This window comes from Euleptes europaea, chromosome 1 (assembly GCF_029931775.1).
Source record: "Euleptes europaea isolate rEulEur1 chromosome 1, rEulEur1.hap1, whole genome shotgun sequence".
NCBI lineage: Eukaryota > Metazoa > Chordata > Lepidosauria > Squamata > Sphaerodactylidae > Euleptes > Euleptes europaea.
The window spans coordinates 168045506-168061197 of record NC_079312.1 but is presented as its reverse complement, the minus strand read 5'-3'; the positions used below and the strand labels follow the sequence as shown (position 1 = coordinate 168061197).

The window sequence follows — 15692 nt, the reverse complement described above, 5'->3', positions numbered from 1 at the left end:
GGACGACCATCCCCAATAGACGGAGTGTACCGTTCTTCGGACTGCTACAGGTGTTGAACAAAATTTGTTCCCCATGTAAAGGAAGTGAATCCTATGTTCCTGAAGCAGCCATAGCTACTAAGGAAGAAACTGTCAGCAGCAGAACATTAGAAAATTGTAGGTTCTGTAACAGATTTGGACCAATTGAGCTGGGAAAACCATCCCCCTTCAGGGCGGGGAATTAGTAGGTGCTGCTGTTAATCAATTTACTGCTTCTGGAGTAGGTGGGAGAAGTGACCCATTCCAGGATTACCCTCCTGGGCTGCTGCTGAAGTAGAAGGTTAGGGTGGTGTGAATAAGGCCTGAGAAGAAGCAGAGCACAGATAGGATAGCTAGAGGGATCGAGACAGGCTTACGACAAAGTGGGCTGGCAGGAAGAACACATAAGGAGCAGGGAGGGGTGAGGAAAACCACGGGGCAGAAGGTTTTGTGCTGCTCTTTGGAAGGAACGTAGATTGCTTAGTACAAAAGCTGTGGAAACTTGGAGGAAGAGATGTAGGGCAAAGAAACTGAAGTCCTGGCAGGGTGAGTAGTTGTAAAGAGGCCCTGTCCCAGCCCATAGGGATTGCATAGCTTATCCTATAAGCTTCAGAGCCAGCAGGGTGTAGTGGTTAAGAGCAGCGGACTCTGATCTGGAGCACCGGGTTCGATTCCCCACTCCTTCACTTGAAGCCTGCTGGGTGACCTTGGGCCAGTCCAAGGTCCTCTCCAACCTTTCTCAGCCCACCAGAAGGCAGGCGTTGGCAAACCACCTCCAAAGGTCTCTTGCCTTGAAAATTTTACGGGGTCGCAGTAAGTCAGCTGTGACTTGACAGCATTTTCCACCACCACATCCTATAAGCTGCCCAGATCGTCCAGTGCACAGCTTTTTCACTTTTAAGGTTTCTGAATTTGTCTCCACCTGCCAAATACTAACCCCGCCTCCCTTTGGTCTAGGATAACTACGTGCAGCAGCTGAAAGCCCAAAAAGGAGAGAAGAAACAGACTGATGCTGCATCTTCAAAGTTAACACAACTGCAGAAGCAGCTCTGCTTGGCAGAAGGAAAGAACCCTGCCCCTCAGGCCCCCAAGGGAAAAGTGAAAAAATGAGTTTGCGTGGAGCTTCTCACAAGAGATTTAGGCCCTTTTTGCCCTGTATTTAAGTACCCCCCGGGGAGTTCAACACCATTGTGCTGTTTTTGATGTGTGTCCCCTTCTCCTATTTTGTAATATGTGGGACAGGCTGGGTCAGCGCCCTTTGAGGTTTACCTGGTGAGAAATAAATATTTTATTGGTTAAGTATACAAGCGTTAGTACAAAAGTTATTATTGTATGCAGATGTACATGCAAGTCCTTCCCCTCACCCCCAGGCAAAAAGCAGGTAGTTAATAGAGTGGTCCAGTTGGTTTTTAGGCCTGTGGGCACCCAGTTCGTCAAATCTGGTGGGTCAGAACAAACAAAAGCGTCGTTATTCGTCACATGTGATCTTCAATCACTTTGTGGTTCTGTAAAGCAGGCCCATTAAACCCAAGGTATAAAGCAATTCATCAGAGTCCAAAGTAAACTGATATTGTGTAGATAAAATCTGGCCTCAACCAGTTGAATCAAGTTTACAGATGCCTAGTTTGCTTAATGGCAAAATCTTAAGCTCACTTAGTTCATTCTCCACGGGCAAAGGGAGGCGCCGGTTCTAGTCCCGACGGGAAGTTCCGCACCCCCGTTAGCTCTTTAGGTTCACCATCCGCTGGATGAGCGCCGCCCTGGTGGCCTCCACCTCCACGCTCAGCCGCTCTATTTCCTCCTGGAGATGCTGATTGTGGGCCGTCAGCTCCGCCACCCTGCGCTCGTTCTCCTGCTCCCGCTCTCTGCCTCGCTGCCTCTTGCCACCCTGAGGCTGCCCGCTCCGCTTTCTCTTCCGGCCGGAAGGCACCCCCTCGTCGTCGTCTGTGCCGGTCTGGGCCGGGGAACTGTGGCTGCAGTCCGACTCGGCAGCTCCTGCCGGCTCCTCGCCTAGCAGTTCAGGAAGTTCGGCTGTGATGTCGGGGTCCAGCTCGTAGCTTCCGTCCGCCTCACTACTGCCGGGCTCCAGGGGACTTGAGGCCTCTAAGCTCCACAGCAGGGTGGAACCGTCAGCCTCGTTAAACTCCTTCTGTAAGGAAAACGGAGCATGGCTGAGGTCAAGAGGTACACCATGTGTTGATGGAGAAAGCATTAAGACCTTCAAAAAGAGCTTATCATGGACACTTGAGCAAGTTAAAAAGGTAAAGGTCCCCTGTGCAAGCACCGGGTCGTTCCTGACCCATGGGGTGATATCACAGCCCGCCGTTTACTAGGCAGACTTTGTTTTCGGGGTGGTTTGCCAGTGCCTTCCCCAGTCATCTTCCCTTTACCCCCAGCAAGCTGGGTACTCATTTTACCGACCTTGGAAGGATGGAAGGCTGCATCAACCTTGAACCGGCTACCTGAAACCTACTTCCGTTGGGATTGAACTCAGGTCGTGAGCAGAGCTTGGACTGCAGTACTGCAGCTTACCACTCTGCGCCACGGGGCTCCTATTGAGCTCCTATTTTTTTAGTACCCACCTCACTTCTGGGCTTGGAAAACCCTTCCTTCTCCTGGCCTGGGATTTTGCTCAAAAAGCTGGACTCTGCCAGATCTTCAGAGTGAACCTCCAGCAGTACTGAGGGACTGAATCTCAAACAGGACACAGCTGCAGGAATCTGCTCATCCTCAGCTGGTCGTGATAAAGTGTGAACGGCCTCAGGTCTACCACCTTAAATCCGTTCAAAAGAAAGGTGGGATAGAAGAAGAGTTGGTTTTTATATGCCAACTTTCTCTACCACATAAGAATCAAACTGCCTTACAATCGCCTTCCCCAACACAGCAGACACCCTGTGAGGTAGGTGGGGCTGAGAGAGCTGTGACTAGCCCAAGCTCAGCTAGCTTCATGTGGAGGAGTGGGGGAAACCAACCCAGTTCACCAGATTAAGAGTCCGCCACTCATGTGGAAGAGTGGGGAATCGAACCCGGTTCTTCAGATCAGAGTCCACAGCTCCAAACTGCTGCTCTTAACCGCTACGCCATGCTGGCTCTCTGGATACCGATGTGGTGGCCTTGATAGTGGTAGGGTTCCAAAAAAAAAGCAGCTTCCTGTTCTGAGGGAAACTCCAGTGCTGGACCAGGATGGAGTGTGCACTTCTCCTCCACAGAAAGCCAGCTGGGTGACCTTGGGCTAGTCACAGCTCTCCCAGCCCCACCTACTTCTGTTGTGGGGAGGGGAAGGTGATTGTAAGCCAGGTTGATTCTTCCTTAAGTGGTAGAGAAAGTGGGCATATAAAAACCAACTCTTCTTTTTACCCTTGCCATATTGTTTCAATGTTTCATGCATGTAATTAAAAAAAATTTTAAATCTTGAGATAAGGTTTATAAGGAGCCCCATCGCACAGAGTGGTAAGCTGCAGTACTGCAGTTCAAGCTCTGCTCACGACCTGAGTTTGATCCCAACGGAAGTCGGTTTCAGGTAGCCGGCTCAAGGTTGACTCAGCCTTCCATCCTTTCGAGGTCTATAAAATGAGTACCCAGCTTGCTGGGGGTAAAGGGAAGATGACTGGGGAAGGCACTGGCAAACCACTCTGTAAACAAAGTCTGCCTAGGAAACGTCAGGATGTGATGTCACCCCATGGGTCAGGAACGACCCAGTGCTTGCACAGGGGACCTTTACCTTTTTAAGGTTTGTGCACCAATAGCAAGATACTGACTTTTTAAAATAGCGAGCAATCCTGCCTATAAGCTCCTCAGCAGTTCTTTTAGATAGTGAACTGTTTCCTATTCCCTTCAAGGAACGCATCTGCGCTTAGGGTGAGGGAGAAGAAAGCGCATGTGTTGACGCTCTACAACCTCAGGGGTTTAATTTTTAATTGCACATGTTCCCAATTTAAAGACAGATGGTCTTCAGTGTTCATCTGGTTCTCACCCCCCCCCACACACACACACTTGAAACCCTCTCGGCCTTGCATTGGTCTCTTATACTGCTTCAGTAGCGGTGTGCCTGCTGTCAAATAGGGAATGTTATACGGAAAGACAGCCATCTCTCATTCAGTGCTTGCAAAAAAAAAAGAAGCAGCCTAATTCCACTACCACCCCTTCCCTCCAGAGAAGAGACAATGGGTGCCAGTCTCTTCAGAAGTCAACATTCCAACCAAGCAGACACAATTAACATTTTCTGTATGCATGCTTGCAATTCAGGCTTATCAGTCGTAACTGGGCAGCCTGTTCCTGCTCAGATTCAGGGGGCAGTTAACCTTTTTCCTGCTTAACATCCTTCAAACGGTGGCCTTTGATGCAGGGACGTTTCCCCGCGGTCAGCCCCGCCGACTGCTTTGGGGCTTCCTTCTGCTTATGCACACCTTTCCTGCCTGTCAGAGATTGCCTCGCCCTCCCCATGTGTTTTGCCCACATTTTCCAGATTCTGGCTAAAACAGCATCTGAAAAACACGGGCAAAACATGTGGGGAGAGCGAGGCGTCCTCTCACAGGCGGAAAGGGCAGCCTTGAAGGAAAGGAAGCCTCAAAGCAGTCGGTGGGGGTGACGATGGGAAGCATCCCTGCATTAAAGGCTAGTGAGCAGGCAAGGCTTTTAAGGACTTAATTCTAGCCCAGTGCCATGTGTAATAAATACTTCTAGCCCTGTCCCATGTGTAATAAAGGGTGCCACCAGATTTCCCATTAATGAAGGGGGCATAAAGGTGCTGAACTGATTCCCTAGTGTGGCTCTTCCAGAACAAAGCATTAAGACTGCTGCTATATTTTTAAGAAAGAAAATGAAGTAAGGACTTTTCTGCCTGTGTGGGGCATAAGACTTTGTGTCTCTTTTTTCCACCAGTACCATTGGGAAACAGGGTCAGTTGAACTATGCTTGCTCGCGGTGCTGTGAATTAGGTGGTTAAAGCCTCAATCAAGAACAACGGGGTTGAGAGTAGCGTGCTCTACATCCCCGTCCATTTTTAGTACCACCCATAGTGAGTCAGTTTCAGGCTTTGTATGATCATAACATAGATTTCACCAATACAAATGGACATGTTTTTTGGTGGAAAACCCTATAACATCTTGAAGCCTGAAGGATGCTACCAAAGATTTTTGACTACCAAAGATTTTTTAAAGTAAAACTCACTTTAAAAAGAATTATCCAGGGGTGTTGAGCTGAAGCTGAGTGGAAGGGCAAAACAGATGAAGCTGAGTGGAATGATAATGTGCTCCTTTAAAAAAAAAATCAAGCATCTCTACACATACTGGGACCTGAGCTGGATAGCCCAGGCTACCCTGAACTCTTCAGATCTCAGAAGCCAAGAATTGTTGACCCTGGTTAGAATTTGGATGGGAGACCTCCAAGGACTACCAGGGTCATGACGTAGAGCTGGCAATGGCAAACCACCTCTGAACATCTCTTGCCTTGAAAACCCTAAGTCGGCCATAAGTCTGCTGTGACTTAAGAGCAAAAAACAAAAACAAAAAAACCTAGGATTTTGACAAACTAAAAGGAAGGTCGTAGCCTATAGTAGTGCATGCTAGGGAAAAAAAACAAGATTGTTAGGTTGAAATGTCACATAAGCAAAAGAAGCCACTACGAGCAGCCTTCATCTATGGAGCATCTATAGATGGGGGCTGTGGCTCAGTGGCAGAGCATCTGCTTGGCATGCAGAAGGTCCCAGGTTCAATCCCCGACGTCTCCAGTTAAAGGGACTAGGCAAGTAGGTGATGTGAAAGACCCCTGGCTGAGACCCTGGAGAGCCGCTGGTGGTCAGAGTAGGCAATACTGACTTTGATGGACCAAGGGTCTGATTCAGTAAAAGGCAGATTCATGTGTTCATGCTTATAATATGGGGCAGGGTGGGGAAGGCAGCTTCATGTGTTCAATATAGGAATTCTTCAGGAAACTTCAAGATGACAAGCACTGCAGAATACAGGGGGAGAAACAACTTGGGGGCAAGTTTGCCTAAGATTTTGAGTGCAACCTCTCTACACAACCGCAGAAGATTCAGACAGTTCATGCCCCCACCCCCCACTTTACTCACCTGCTCGTCTCCCCCTACAGGGGGGGCTGTCCTGTTGGTGACATCCAAGGATAGCACTTCCTGCAAGTCCTTGTACCAGGCCTCCAGCTCCCAGCTGGGCACTGGGGTGTCCATAGAGAAGGGCAGCGATTCTGCCATCATGGTTAACAGACAGCCAGGCTGTGTTATAGAAGAAAACACAGGTGCATCAAGAAACAGGACAGCGTTTATTTTTTTAAAAAAACAGATAGTTACACATCCTCTCAGCCAACCAGATGATCTCTTACTAGATAGATAATTTATTTGCGGCACTTAGCCAGTCAAAACATGATAAAACGGAAAGCATGGACTAATAGATTCTTACAATCAAAGAATTACAGTCCTAGTCTTAAAACATTTTTAAAACATTTAAAAAAAGAATTACAGCTGGGGCACATCTGTCAATTGCGCTGTTCTAAGGCGACGAATTTCCATTGCTGCTAAACAAAATTTCGCAAACTGAAGAGTGGTTGAAGGATTACCCCCTTGTAGGAGCATCTCAAACCTTTCACCTGCCCTGTCATGTCTCAATCCCGATAAGAGGGGCTCAATAAACTTTGAATGGGGTAATGTATAGAAACTGCAGTTCAGGAGGGCATGCTCAACAGTTTCTAAGTCCCCGGATTTGCAGGGGCAGAATCTCTCTTCCCAGGGTGTCTTCTTATATTTCCCCTCAAGCAAAGCAGATGGTAAGGCTGCACATCTGGCCAGGGTAAAGGCCCTTCTGTAATTATTTATCTCTAAATAGTGGAGATAGGCTGCTGGTGCTAGGATGTATTTAGTATGGAGGGGCGCAGTGAATAGAGGCGCCCTTGCTAGATCTGTTTGTCTCTCGATGTCTTTGTTCCTTTGGGATATAATTAACTTAGCTTGTTCCCACCCTAACTGAAATAAAGCTAGGGGTGTAAAACCCAAGTTGTTTAATTTGACGTTGATGGCTATCACCCATCTGGATCTAAAGGAGTCACAAAGGATCAGTGGGAGAAGACCATTAAGGTTGAAGTTAATTTTCAATCAGAGAGAGATTGAGGACAGGACAATCCTTGCCTCGACCTTCATCATGCCAGTTTCTAAACGTATCAGAGCATTTGGAACACATCTTGGCAATTGCAGGGCAGCTCTAAGGAACTTAGATTGCACACGTCCAATGGGAGTATGACTAGAGGGTGAAGAATTGAGTTGTGTTCCATATAGCATTTGTGCTAGGGTTTTCGCCTGATAAAGTTTGAGTGCTGCTGGAATGTAATGTGCCCCTTTGGAATGCAGAAGGTCCCAGGTTCAATCCCCGATGTCTCCAGTTAAAGGGACTAGGCAAGTAGGTGATGTGAAAGACCCCTGGCTGAGACCCTGGAGAGCCGCTGGTGGTCAGAGTAGACAATACTGACTTTGATGGACCAAGGGTCTGATTCAGTAAAAGGCAGATTCATGTGCTCATGCTTATAATATGGGGCAGGGTGGGGAAGGCAGCTTCATGCGTTCAATATAGGAATCCTTCGGGGAATTTCAAGATGACAAGCACTGCAGAATACAGGGGGAGAAACAACTTGGGGGCAAGTTTGCCTAAGATTATGAGTGCAACCTCTTTACACAACCGCAGAAGATTCAGACAGTTCATGCCCCCACCCCCCACTTTACTCACCTGCTCGTCTCCCCCTACAGGGGGGGCTGTCCTGTTGGTGACATCCAAGGATAGCACTTCCTGCAAGTCCTTGTACCAGGCCTCCAGCTCCCAGCTGGGCACTGGGGTGTCCACAGAGAAGGGCAGCGATTCTGCCATCATGGTTAACAGACAGCCAGGCTGTGTTATGGAAGAAAACGCAGGTGCATCAAGAAACAGGACAGCGTTTATTTTTTTTTAAACAGATAGTTACACCTCCTCTCAGCCAACCAAATGATCTCTTACTAACAGAACCAGCATCAGCCCAGCAGAATAAAAACATAAACCAGTTTATTCAAGGAGCAAGACGTGATGGGGGGGGGGGGAGAATACATATCAAGGCAAACATCCCGGCAAAATGAGAGACTGGATCCATTTCGGCTAACCTGGCTGTCGTACTTTGGACATATTATGAGAAGACAAGAGTCACTGAAAAAGACAATCATGCTAGGAAAAGTCAAAGGCAGCAGGAAAAGAGGAAGACCCAACAAGAGATGGATTGACTCTATAAAGGAAGCCACGGCCCTCAATTTGCAAGATCTGAGCAAGGCTGTTAAGGATAGGACACTTTGGAGGACATTGATTCATAGAGTCACCATGAGTCAGAAACGACTTGACGGCACTTAACACACACACAAGACACTTCCGCAAGTAGAACAGGACTTCCCTGCCTCCCACCCCACTCCCACTGCGGCTCCCTGACTGCCCCCAAATGCTGCTCTGGGGGGACCCCCCAAGAACAGAATGAAGGGCTAATAGGGGATCCGAATCAACAGAAATTGGCCCCGTCCTCCATTAGTGGGAAATGTCATTGGGTTCCAACCCAGCATTGTGAGCCATCTCCCCTCTCTTGAATGGCACGGGCAACGAGGGTGGGTTCACCAAGATGGGTGCTTCAGGGCATTTAACCAGAGAACTGAGCGAAGGGCAAAGCAGCCTGCTACAGACATCAGCTTTGCTCTCATGCATCATTCTTTGAAGTGATTTTGCATAGATCCGGAGGAAACACGAGCTCGCCAATATGAAACTTCACCAGCTGTCTGGGAAAACTCCTCCCGGGCTCCTCAAAGCACCTGTTTATTTCAAAGCAATAACTGCTCCTAATGTCTTGGGTGGGTGGGGGGAGACTAGTATGCATTCACCCCTTAAAACTCAAGCACACCAAGTTCACAAGTTCTATACATACTTAGGCAAGTGAACACAGTAAGACTTCAAAAGGACACTTACAGTTTGCTGCGTAAGTATGCTATCTTTGGGATCTGTCCCTGAACAGAGTAGGGATTTTTTAAATTAAAATTTTCGGCCCTGGTTGTGGCCTGGTGGAACTCCCTTCCCAGTAACATCAGGGCCCTGCAGGACCTAGTTCCGCAGGGCCTGTAAGACGGAGTTGTTCCGCCAGGCCTACAACCGAGGACAGGTGCCGATGTCATCTGTGCTGGTCTCCCTACCTTCCCCCCTCTGTTATTCTGTCCCTCTTATGAACTTGGGGCGGGGGGAGAAACTGCCTGACTGCTGAACCCTCAGTGGTTACTTTCCTAACTGAATGCCATCTGCCTTTTTGGGAGGAGGCGTTTATATTGGTTAGCATAGTTATATTGGTTCCAGGTAGCCGACTCAAGGTTGACTCAGCCTTCCATCCTTCTGAGGTCGGTAAAATGAGTTCCCAGCTTGCTGGGGGTAAAGGGAAGATGACTGGGGACGGCACTGGCAAACCACCCCGTAAAAACAAAGTCTGCTTAGTAAACGTCGGGATGTGACGTCACCCCATGGGTCAGGAATGACCCAGTGCTTGCACGGGGGACCTTTACCTTTATAGTTATATTTATTGGTTTTAATGTACAAGAATTATGGCTTTTACTGTTTTAATATTGTTACCTGCACAGAGCCTAGCTTAAAAATGCAAAGTATAAATAAAACATAAAATTTACAAAACCCCACAAACATCAAAGCAGGATGAAGCGATTTTTCTGCACAGCTGGGAAATCTATACCATCTCTTAAGGGACATGATATCCTGCACAGAGGAAGCTGATGAAGGCAGTCCAGGCTTTGGCTAGGGCCTGGCAAAGATTAGGGGGAGGGCTCTCCCCTTCGGAAGGGCCTCCTGTTAGAAATAAGAGGTGAGTCATAGTCATAAGACAGGCGGGAGTGCCAGCCAGGCATTCCTGTCACTGCCAGCCTTTCCTTTTTCTGCGGCCTTGAGGCAAGCCAGGACACGCCTGGAGCGGAGAGCTTATCGCCAGCTCGCTGAAGCCCTTGCTGAGCGATTTCATGTACTGCCACGAAGGCTCTCCTCAGCCAAAGGCAGACAACTCCCTGGGGCAGCCACACAGGAACCCACAATGCCAGTCATGCTGTCAGACAACCATCACGCGACAGTTGTGTTTTTTCACAGCCCCAGGATGGTTTCCAGAGAATACCGCAGCAGTCAGTCTGTCCCTTGCCAGGGCCCACAACTCCCAACAGGGTTCGGCTTCAGAGTTTTGTCTCTCAGGGAAAGTCAGTGACCTTTCAAGGTACGAACTGTCCCGCCGACAGTGGCCTGGGCGAGTTTTGAAAAGAAAATTCCCCTGCTTTCAAGCTTCCCACTAGCATATCTATGTACCAGTCTGTTTATCAACGGGTAAGCACCCTAACCTGCTGCTTTGAACCTTTGGTCCATCGAAGTCAGTATTGTCTACTCAGACTGGCAGCGGCTCTCCAGGGTCTCAGGCTGAGGACTTTCACATCACCTCCTTGCCTAGTCCTTCTAACTGGGGATGCTGGGGATTGAACCTGGGACCTTCTGCATGCCAAGCAGAGGCTCCACCACTGAGTCACGGCCCCTCCCCTAAGATCAAAAATGGCAGACAACCCGCCCCCTTCCAAAGACAAGAACTTGCCTGCCATTACTGAACTTCCCTATCAACAAAAAGCTACCAGCGAATGTCAGCTGTGCTCTAGGCCATCCACTCAGCTCATCCCGTGTAGCAATGAGGCCCAGCAGGCCTGGCCACCGCCCTACAAGGGGTAAATGTGCGCCCGAGGCCATACCACACAATCCTTTGCAATGCATGGAAGTTCCACAGCAGAGGAGCTGCTACAAAAAAGATTCCCTTGAAAACGCAAATATGAAAATGACTTCCCCCCCCAAAAAAAGCAGCAGCTTGTTACGGCCTGAAAGCATGCAACTTTTAAACCGGATTTTTCAATTAACCGTTTCTACTTATGGCAGAAGCGGGGGGCAGTCAGTGTCACGCTGACCCCAACAGAGGCCAAGCAACACTAAACAATCTGTTGCAGTTATACAGGAATGAGACCCCCCACCCATCACATTCCACAAAAATATACAAAGATATTCCAGGGTACACCCTTCTGTTTGGTTCAAGAACCGCAGCTGTTTATATTAGCACAGCTGCAGTCAAACCACATGTACTGGGCATGTTTATTCAAGAGTAAAATCCACATTGTTCAATGGGCTTTTCTGCTGGATGGGCCCAGAATTGCAGCCCAAATCTGATGGTTCGTACATTTATACATTTCACCTACACAGCACTCAAACAGTGTTCTGGATAATCCAAGCTTCTACCCCCCCCCCCCCACATTCTTACCTCGCTTTCAAGTGTGATGATGTATTAGGACGCGCGTCTTCATTCGAAGCTGCAGGGAGGGGGAGAAAAGAAGAGCAACTATTATGATCTGTACCAAAGGGTCTGATCTGCCTTCCTACCCACCCCACAGGAACAGAGGTCAGAATAGGGCTGCGGAACATACACCCCTCCCTCTTTCTACCAGTTGGTCTGCACTGTTTCCATCAGCTTTTGTTTTTAGCTTCTGGCACTCATAAGAGAATTCGGACACATTCACATATCATAAGGTCTCAGGGGTGTCAAACATACAGCCCGTGGGCTGGATCCGGCCTCTTGAGAGCTCTTATCCAGCCCATGAGCCAGCCATGGCAGTCACACACACCCCGCCACTCTCGATCTGGGCTGGCGAGGCATGGTCCTGCCTGACCAAGTGACATTTATGTCACATCCTGCCCTGGTAACAAATGAGTTTGACACCCTTTCCCTTATCGCCTCTCCTTTTCTCACCAATAGGCAAAATCAGTTCCAGAACGAAATGCTTTGTAAAGACTCCTTTCTAAAAATGTAGCATGCTCAAGCATCTATAACCAAGCCTTGCTAACACGGGGCTGTTTCTTTGGGACATGCTCACTTTTGGCTGCAGCTAACACTATGAAGTGCTGTTCCCAGGGCCTCCCCGCCCCCAAAGGGACCTACGATTTTCATTTATTTATATTTATCACTCCTTGCAAGTCAATTTCCCCATTTGATAGACAGAAGAAGCGAGGCCGAGAAAGGTATTTGCATCTCAGCTGTCCTTCAGGAAGCTCAGTGCAACACATATACAGCTACTCTCCTGGAATCAACAAAAATGTTCTTTCGGGATAGGTAGCTTAAGCTGAGAGACTGCAGATGGATCAAGATCATCCAGTGACCATTTCGTCACATCCCTGAGCTGGAACTGAAACCCAACTTTTAAAAAGTCCATCCCTGGATAGATAATGCCTTTTGACCAGACGTGAAGGGTCCAAAGCTACACTGATTGAAGAACTCCTTAACGAAAAAGACCAGTAACTCTTGTTTCCTCAATATAAGTATCAGGCCTTTGCCTTTTTGCTGGAACAAAGGCTCTTGACATTAGTCAGGCCAGGTTCTGGCCACACGTCAAGTCCTTGGTTCTCATGCCTATGAACGTCTGTGTACAGTTTCGCTCATCCTGTTTTCTGCAGCTGTGGTAATGTTTAGTCCGTCTTCCTGGGAACCACTTATCTCGAGGTTGCTTAGCAATGTTTAACTTTTCAGTCCGTAGTGTCTTCAGCATGTAACCTGCCTGTGTTCCCCATTACTAGCCTCACCTGCCTGTAGGCAGTCAGTCCTTTAATCTGTCTTTTTGCTCCTAATAAAGTATTAGCTTCAGAGCTACCTGCCTGGATGAGTTTGCTTATGGGATGCTAGGGACAGACGCCTGATACTGACAATAAGTTCTACACCCACCCACCCAACTCTTCCACATGGTCTCTCCAATAGATTGCTGAACCTTGGCATTGCCCTAAGTCACCAAGCAAACCAGCAGCATCAGGGGGAACCCCACAGGAATGCAGCTGACGCAGGGGACATGCCATAAGTTTTTCATCAGCCCCGAGTGATGCAACAAACCAGCAGAGTTAGGGATCCAGGAACTGTTATGCAGTCAGGTGGGGAAAAAGGGCTCCCCAAGGAACCACGCAAACAGCCATTCCAAGCCAGCAAAATGCCAGGGCAGGAGGTTGGCACTCTTTGCGGGGAGATGGGGAACTATCCCTCCCGCCAGGCATTTCAGCAGGGCACCCCTTATCCCTCCCTCAAGGCAGCCCTGTCAAGGTCAGTGAAGATTTTGTTTCTAATGAATCATTTGCTGCAAAAGAATTCAAATTTTTGTTTATGTGCTTAATCTGTTTTTCGATGATGACACAAAGCAGCTTTCATCATTCTCTTGTCCTCCATTTTCTCTCCACAACAATCCTCTGGTGTACATTAGGCTGAGAGTGTGTGGCCAGCCCAAGGTCACCCAGCAAGCTTCCACAGTAGAGAGGGGGATCTGAACTACGGACCTCCAGGCTTCTCTTTGACCAGTACAGCACACTGGTTTTCTGAGCATCGCTTGCTAGGAACCCACCTGATAGCTATGGGAGAGTACACAGCCTCATAGCAGGCAGTTCACCTGCGCTTCCAATGTTTCCTCTGCACAAAAACAAGACCAAACGCACTTTGTATGCTGGAAGCTAAGCTAGAGGAAAAAGCTGAGACTTTTTGGTCATCACAGAAAATGGCCGTGTGCATTAAGCCAAAACAAAACAGCCTTCCAGCATCTCAGGACATGGATCAGAAAACTCATATTCCTAACCACTCACCAACAAATCAGGAATGCTATTCTATAGGGCTGCCCTCAAAAAGTTTTCCTTTAACAGATATCTCCATTTCACTGTTTCCATTGTTACGACTGACTTCCTCCCTCAACAGATTACCAGTTAACAATAATTTTAAAGAGATGTTCCCTTCCTGTATCGCAAGCATCATCAGTTCTACAGATCCTCCAGCGCCCTACAGTTTATCCCGTTTTTTACAGTGAGGTTGCCAAACAGTCTTTCTACCCAGGGTTAGCAGTATTTGCACAGAAATGCAATCTTCACAGTGAGAAAGGAACCAGCAGTACAGACAGGAAAGAGAAACCATGTAGCTGAGTTTGGACAGATCTTGGGAAGACTAGAGGGGAACCCAAGAGCCTTCGATCCTGCAAGACACCACGGCTGCAAACCCCTGCATTGCCCACCGAGGCAAACGTCCCATTGACCTCAGTGGGATTTAATTCTGGGTGAACGTACATGGGATGGGCAAATTCACCATAGCATCCCTACTTGCTTCCTACAGAGTTCAGAAATAAAGTGATATCTCAGTGCTTCACAAAAAGACAGAACTGCAAGGGGGGGAAGGAAGTCAAACGATTAATTCCTCCTTTCCCCATGCAATTCAATGAACAAGGCAAAACACTGAAAATCCAGCCATCCAACTGGGTCACTTTCAAATTCCTGCAGGGAGGTGACCCGGGCATCCTAGCTAAACCCTTCACTTTTCATTAAGTGCAAGGGAACCCAGGCGTCCGAGCCCCTCGCTTCTCACTGACTGCAAGGGAACCCAGGCGTCTGAGCCCCCCACCCAATTTTCATAGACTCAAAAGGGAACCCAAGCGTCCGAGCACCGCACTTTTCATTGACTGCAAGGGAACCCAGGCGTCCAAGCCTTTCACTTCTCACTGACTGCAAGGGAACTCAGGCGTCCCAATTTTCATAGACTCAAAAGGGAACCCAGGCGTCCCAGCCCCCCCTTCCAACTTTCATGAGCTGCAAGGGAACCCAGGCGTCCGAGCACCTCACTTTCATTCTGCAAGGGAAACCAGGCATCCCCCCCCAATTTTCATTAACTGTAAGGGAACCCAGGTGTCCGATCACCTCACTTTCATTCCGCAAGGGAACCCAGGCGTCCCAGCCCCCCACCCCAATTTTCATTAACTGTAAGGGAACCCAGGAGTCCCAGGCCCCCCTTCCAACTTTCATTAGCTGCAAGGGAACCCAGGCGTCCGAGCCCCCCACTTTTCATTGACTGCAAGAGAACCCAGGTGTCCCAGGCCCCCCCCCCAATTTTCATTAACTGCAAGGGAACCCAGGCGTCCGATCACCTCACTTTCATTGACTTCAAGAGAACCCAGGCGTCCCAGCCCCCCCCCCCTTCCAACTTTCATGAGCTGCAAGGGAACCCAGGCGTCCGAGCACCTCCCTTTCATTCAGCAAGGGAACCCAGGCATCCCAGCCCCCCCCCCAATTTTCATAGACTCAAAAGGGAACCCAGGCGTCCGAGCCCCTCACTTTTCACTGACTGCAAGAGAACCCAGGCGACTGAGCCCCCCACCCAATTTTCATAGACTCAAAAGGGAACCCAGGCGTCCGAGCCCCTCACTTTTACTGACTGCAAGAGAACCCAGGCGTCCCAGCCCCCCCCAATTTTCATTAACTGCAAGGGAACCCAGGCCTCCGAGCCCCTCACTTTTCATTGACTGCAAGGGAACCCAGGCGTCCCAGCCCCCCCCCCAATTTTCATTAACTGTAAGGGAACCCAGGCGTCCCAGCCCCCCCCCCCAAATTTTATTAGCTGCAAGGTAACCCAAGCGTCCCAGCCCCTCACTTTTCACTGACTGCAAGGAACCCAGGCGTCTGAGCCCCCCACCCAATTTTCATAGGCTCAAAAGGGAACCCAGGCGTCGGAGCCTGCGCCCTCCCCCCCGGCCCCGCTCGCACCTTCCTACGCGGCCCCTTCTCGTCCGCGATCTTTCCCCCCAGTCGCTGGCTGCG

General features: G+C 49.0%; 2 protein-coding genes across 2 annotated transcripts in view; one reads left to right on the top strand and one right to left on the bottom strand.

The window, feature by feature from the left end:
* The window catches only part of MARS1 (methionyl-tRNA synthetase 1), a 31666-nt gene extending 30524 nt beyond the window's left edge, over nucleotides 1-1142 (top strand). The window contains exon 21 of the mRNA XM_056849356.1: nucleotides 976-1142. Within this exon, the coding sequence (XP_056705334.1) occupies nucleotides 976-1128 (153 nt within the window). The 3' untranslated portion in view covers nucleotides 1129-1142. The remainder of the gene's footprint in view (nucleotides 1-975) is intronic.
* Nucleotides 1143-1738: 596 nt separating this feature from the next.
* DDIT3 (DNA damage inducible transcript 3) lies at nucleotides 1739-15692 on the bottom strand. The gene is made up of 4 exons (XM_056858122.1): nucleotides 15639-15692; nucleotides 11353-11401; nucleotides 6089-6247; nucleotides 1739-2164 (listed from the first exon to the last, which is right to left on the bottom strand). Exons 3-4 carry the CDS (start codon nucleotides 6227-6229, stop codon nucleotides 1739-1741), a joined length of 567 nt encoding a protein of 188 aa, XP_056714100.1. The 5' UTR covers nucleotides 6230-6247; nucleotides 11353-11401; nucleotides 15639-15692.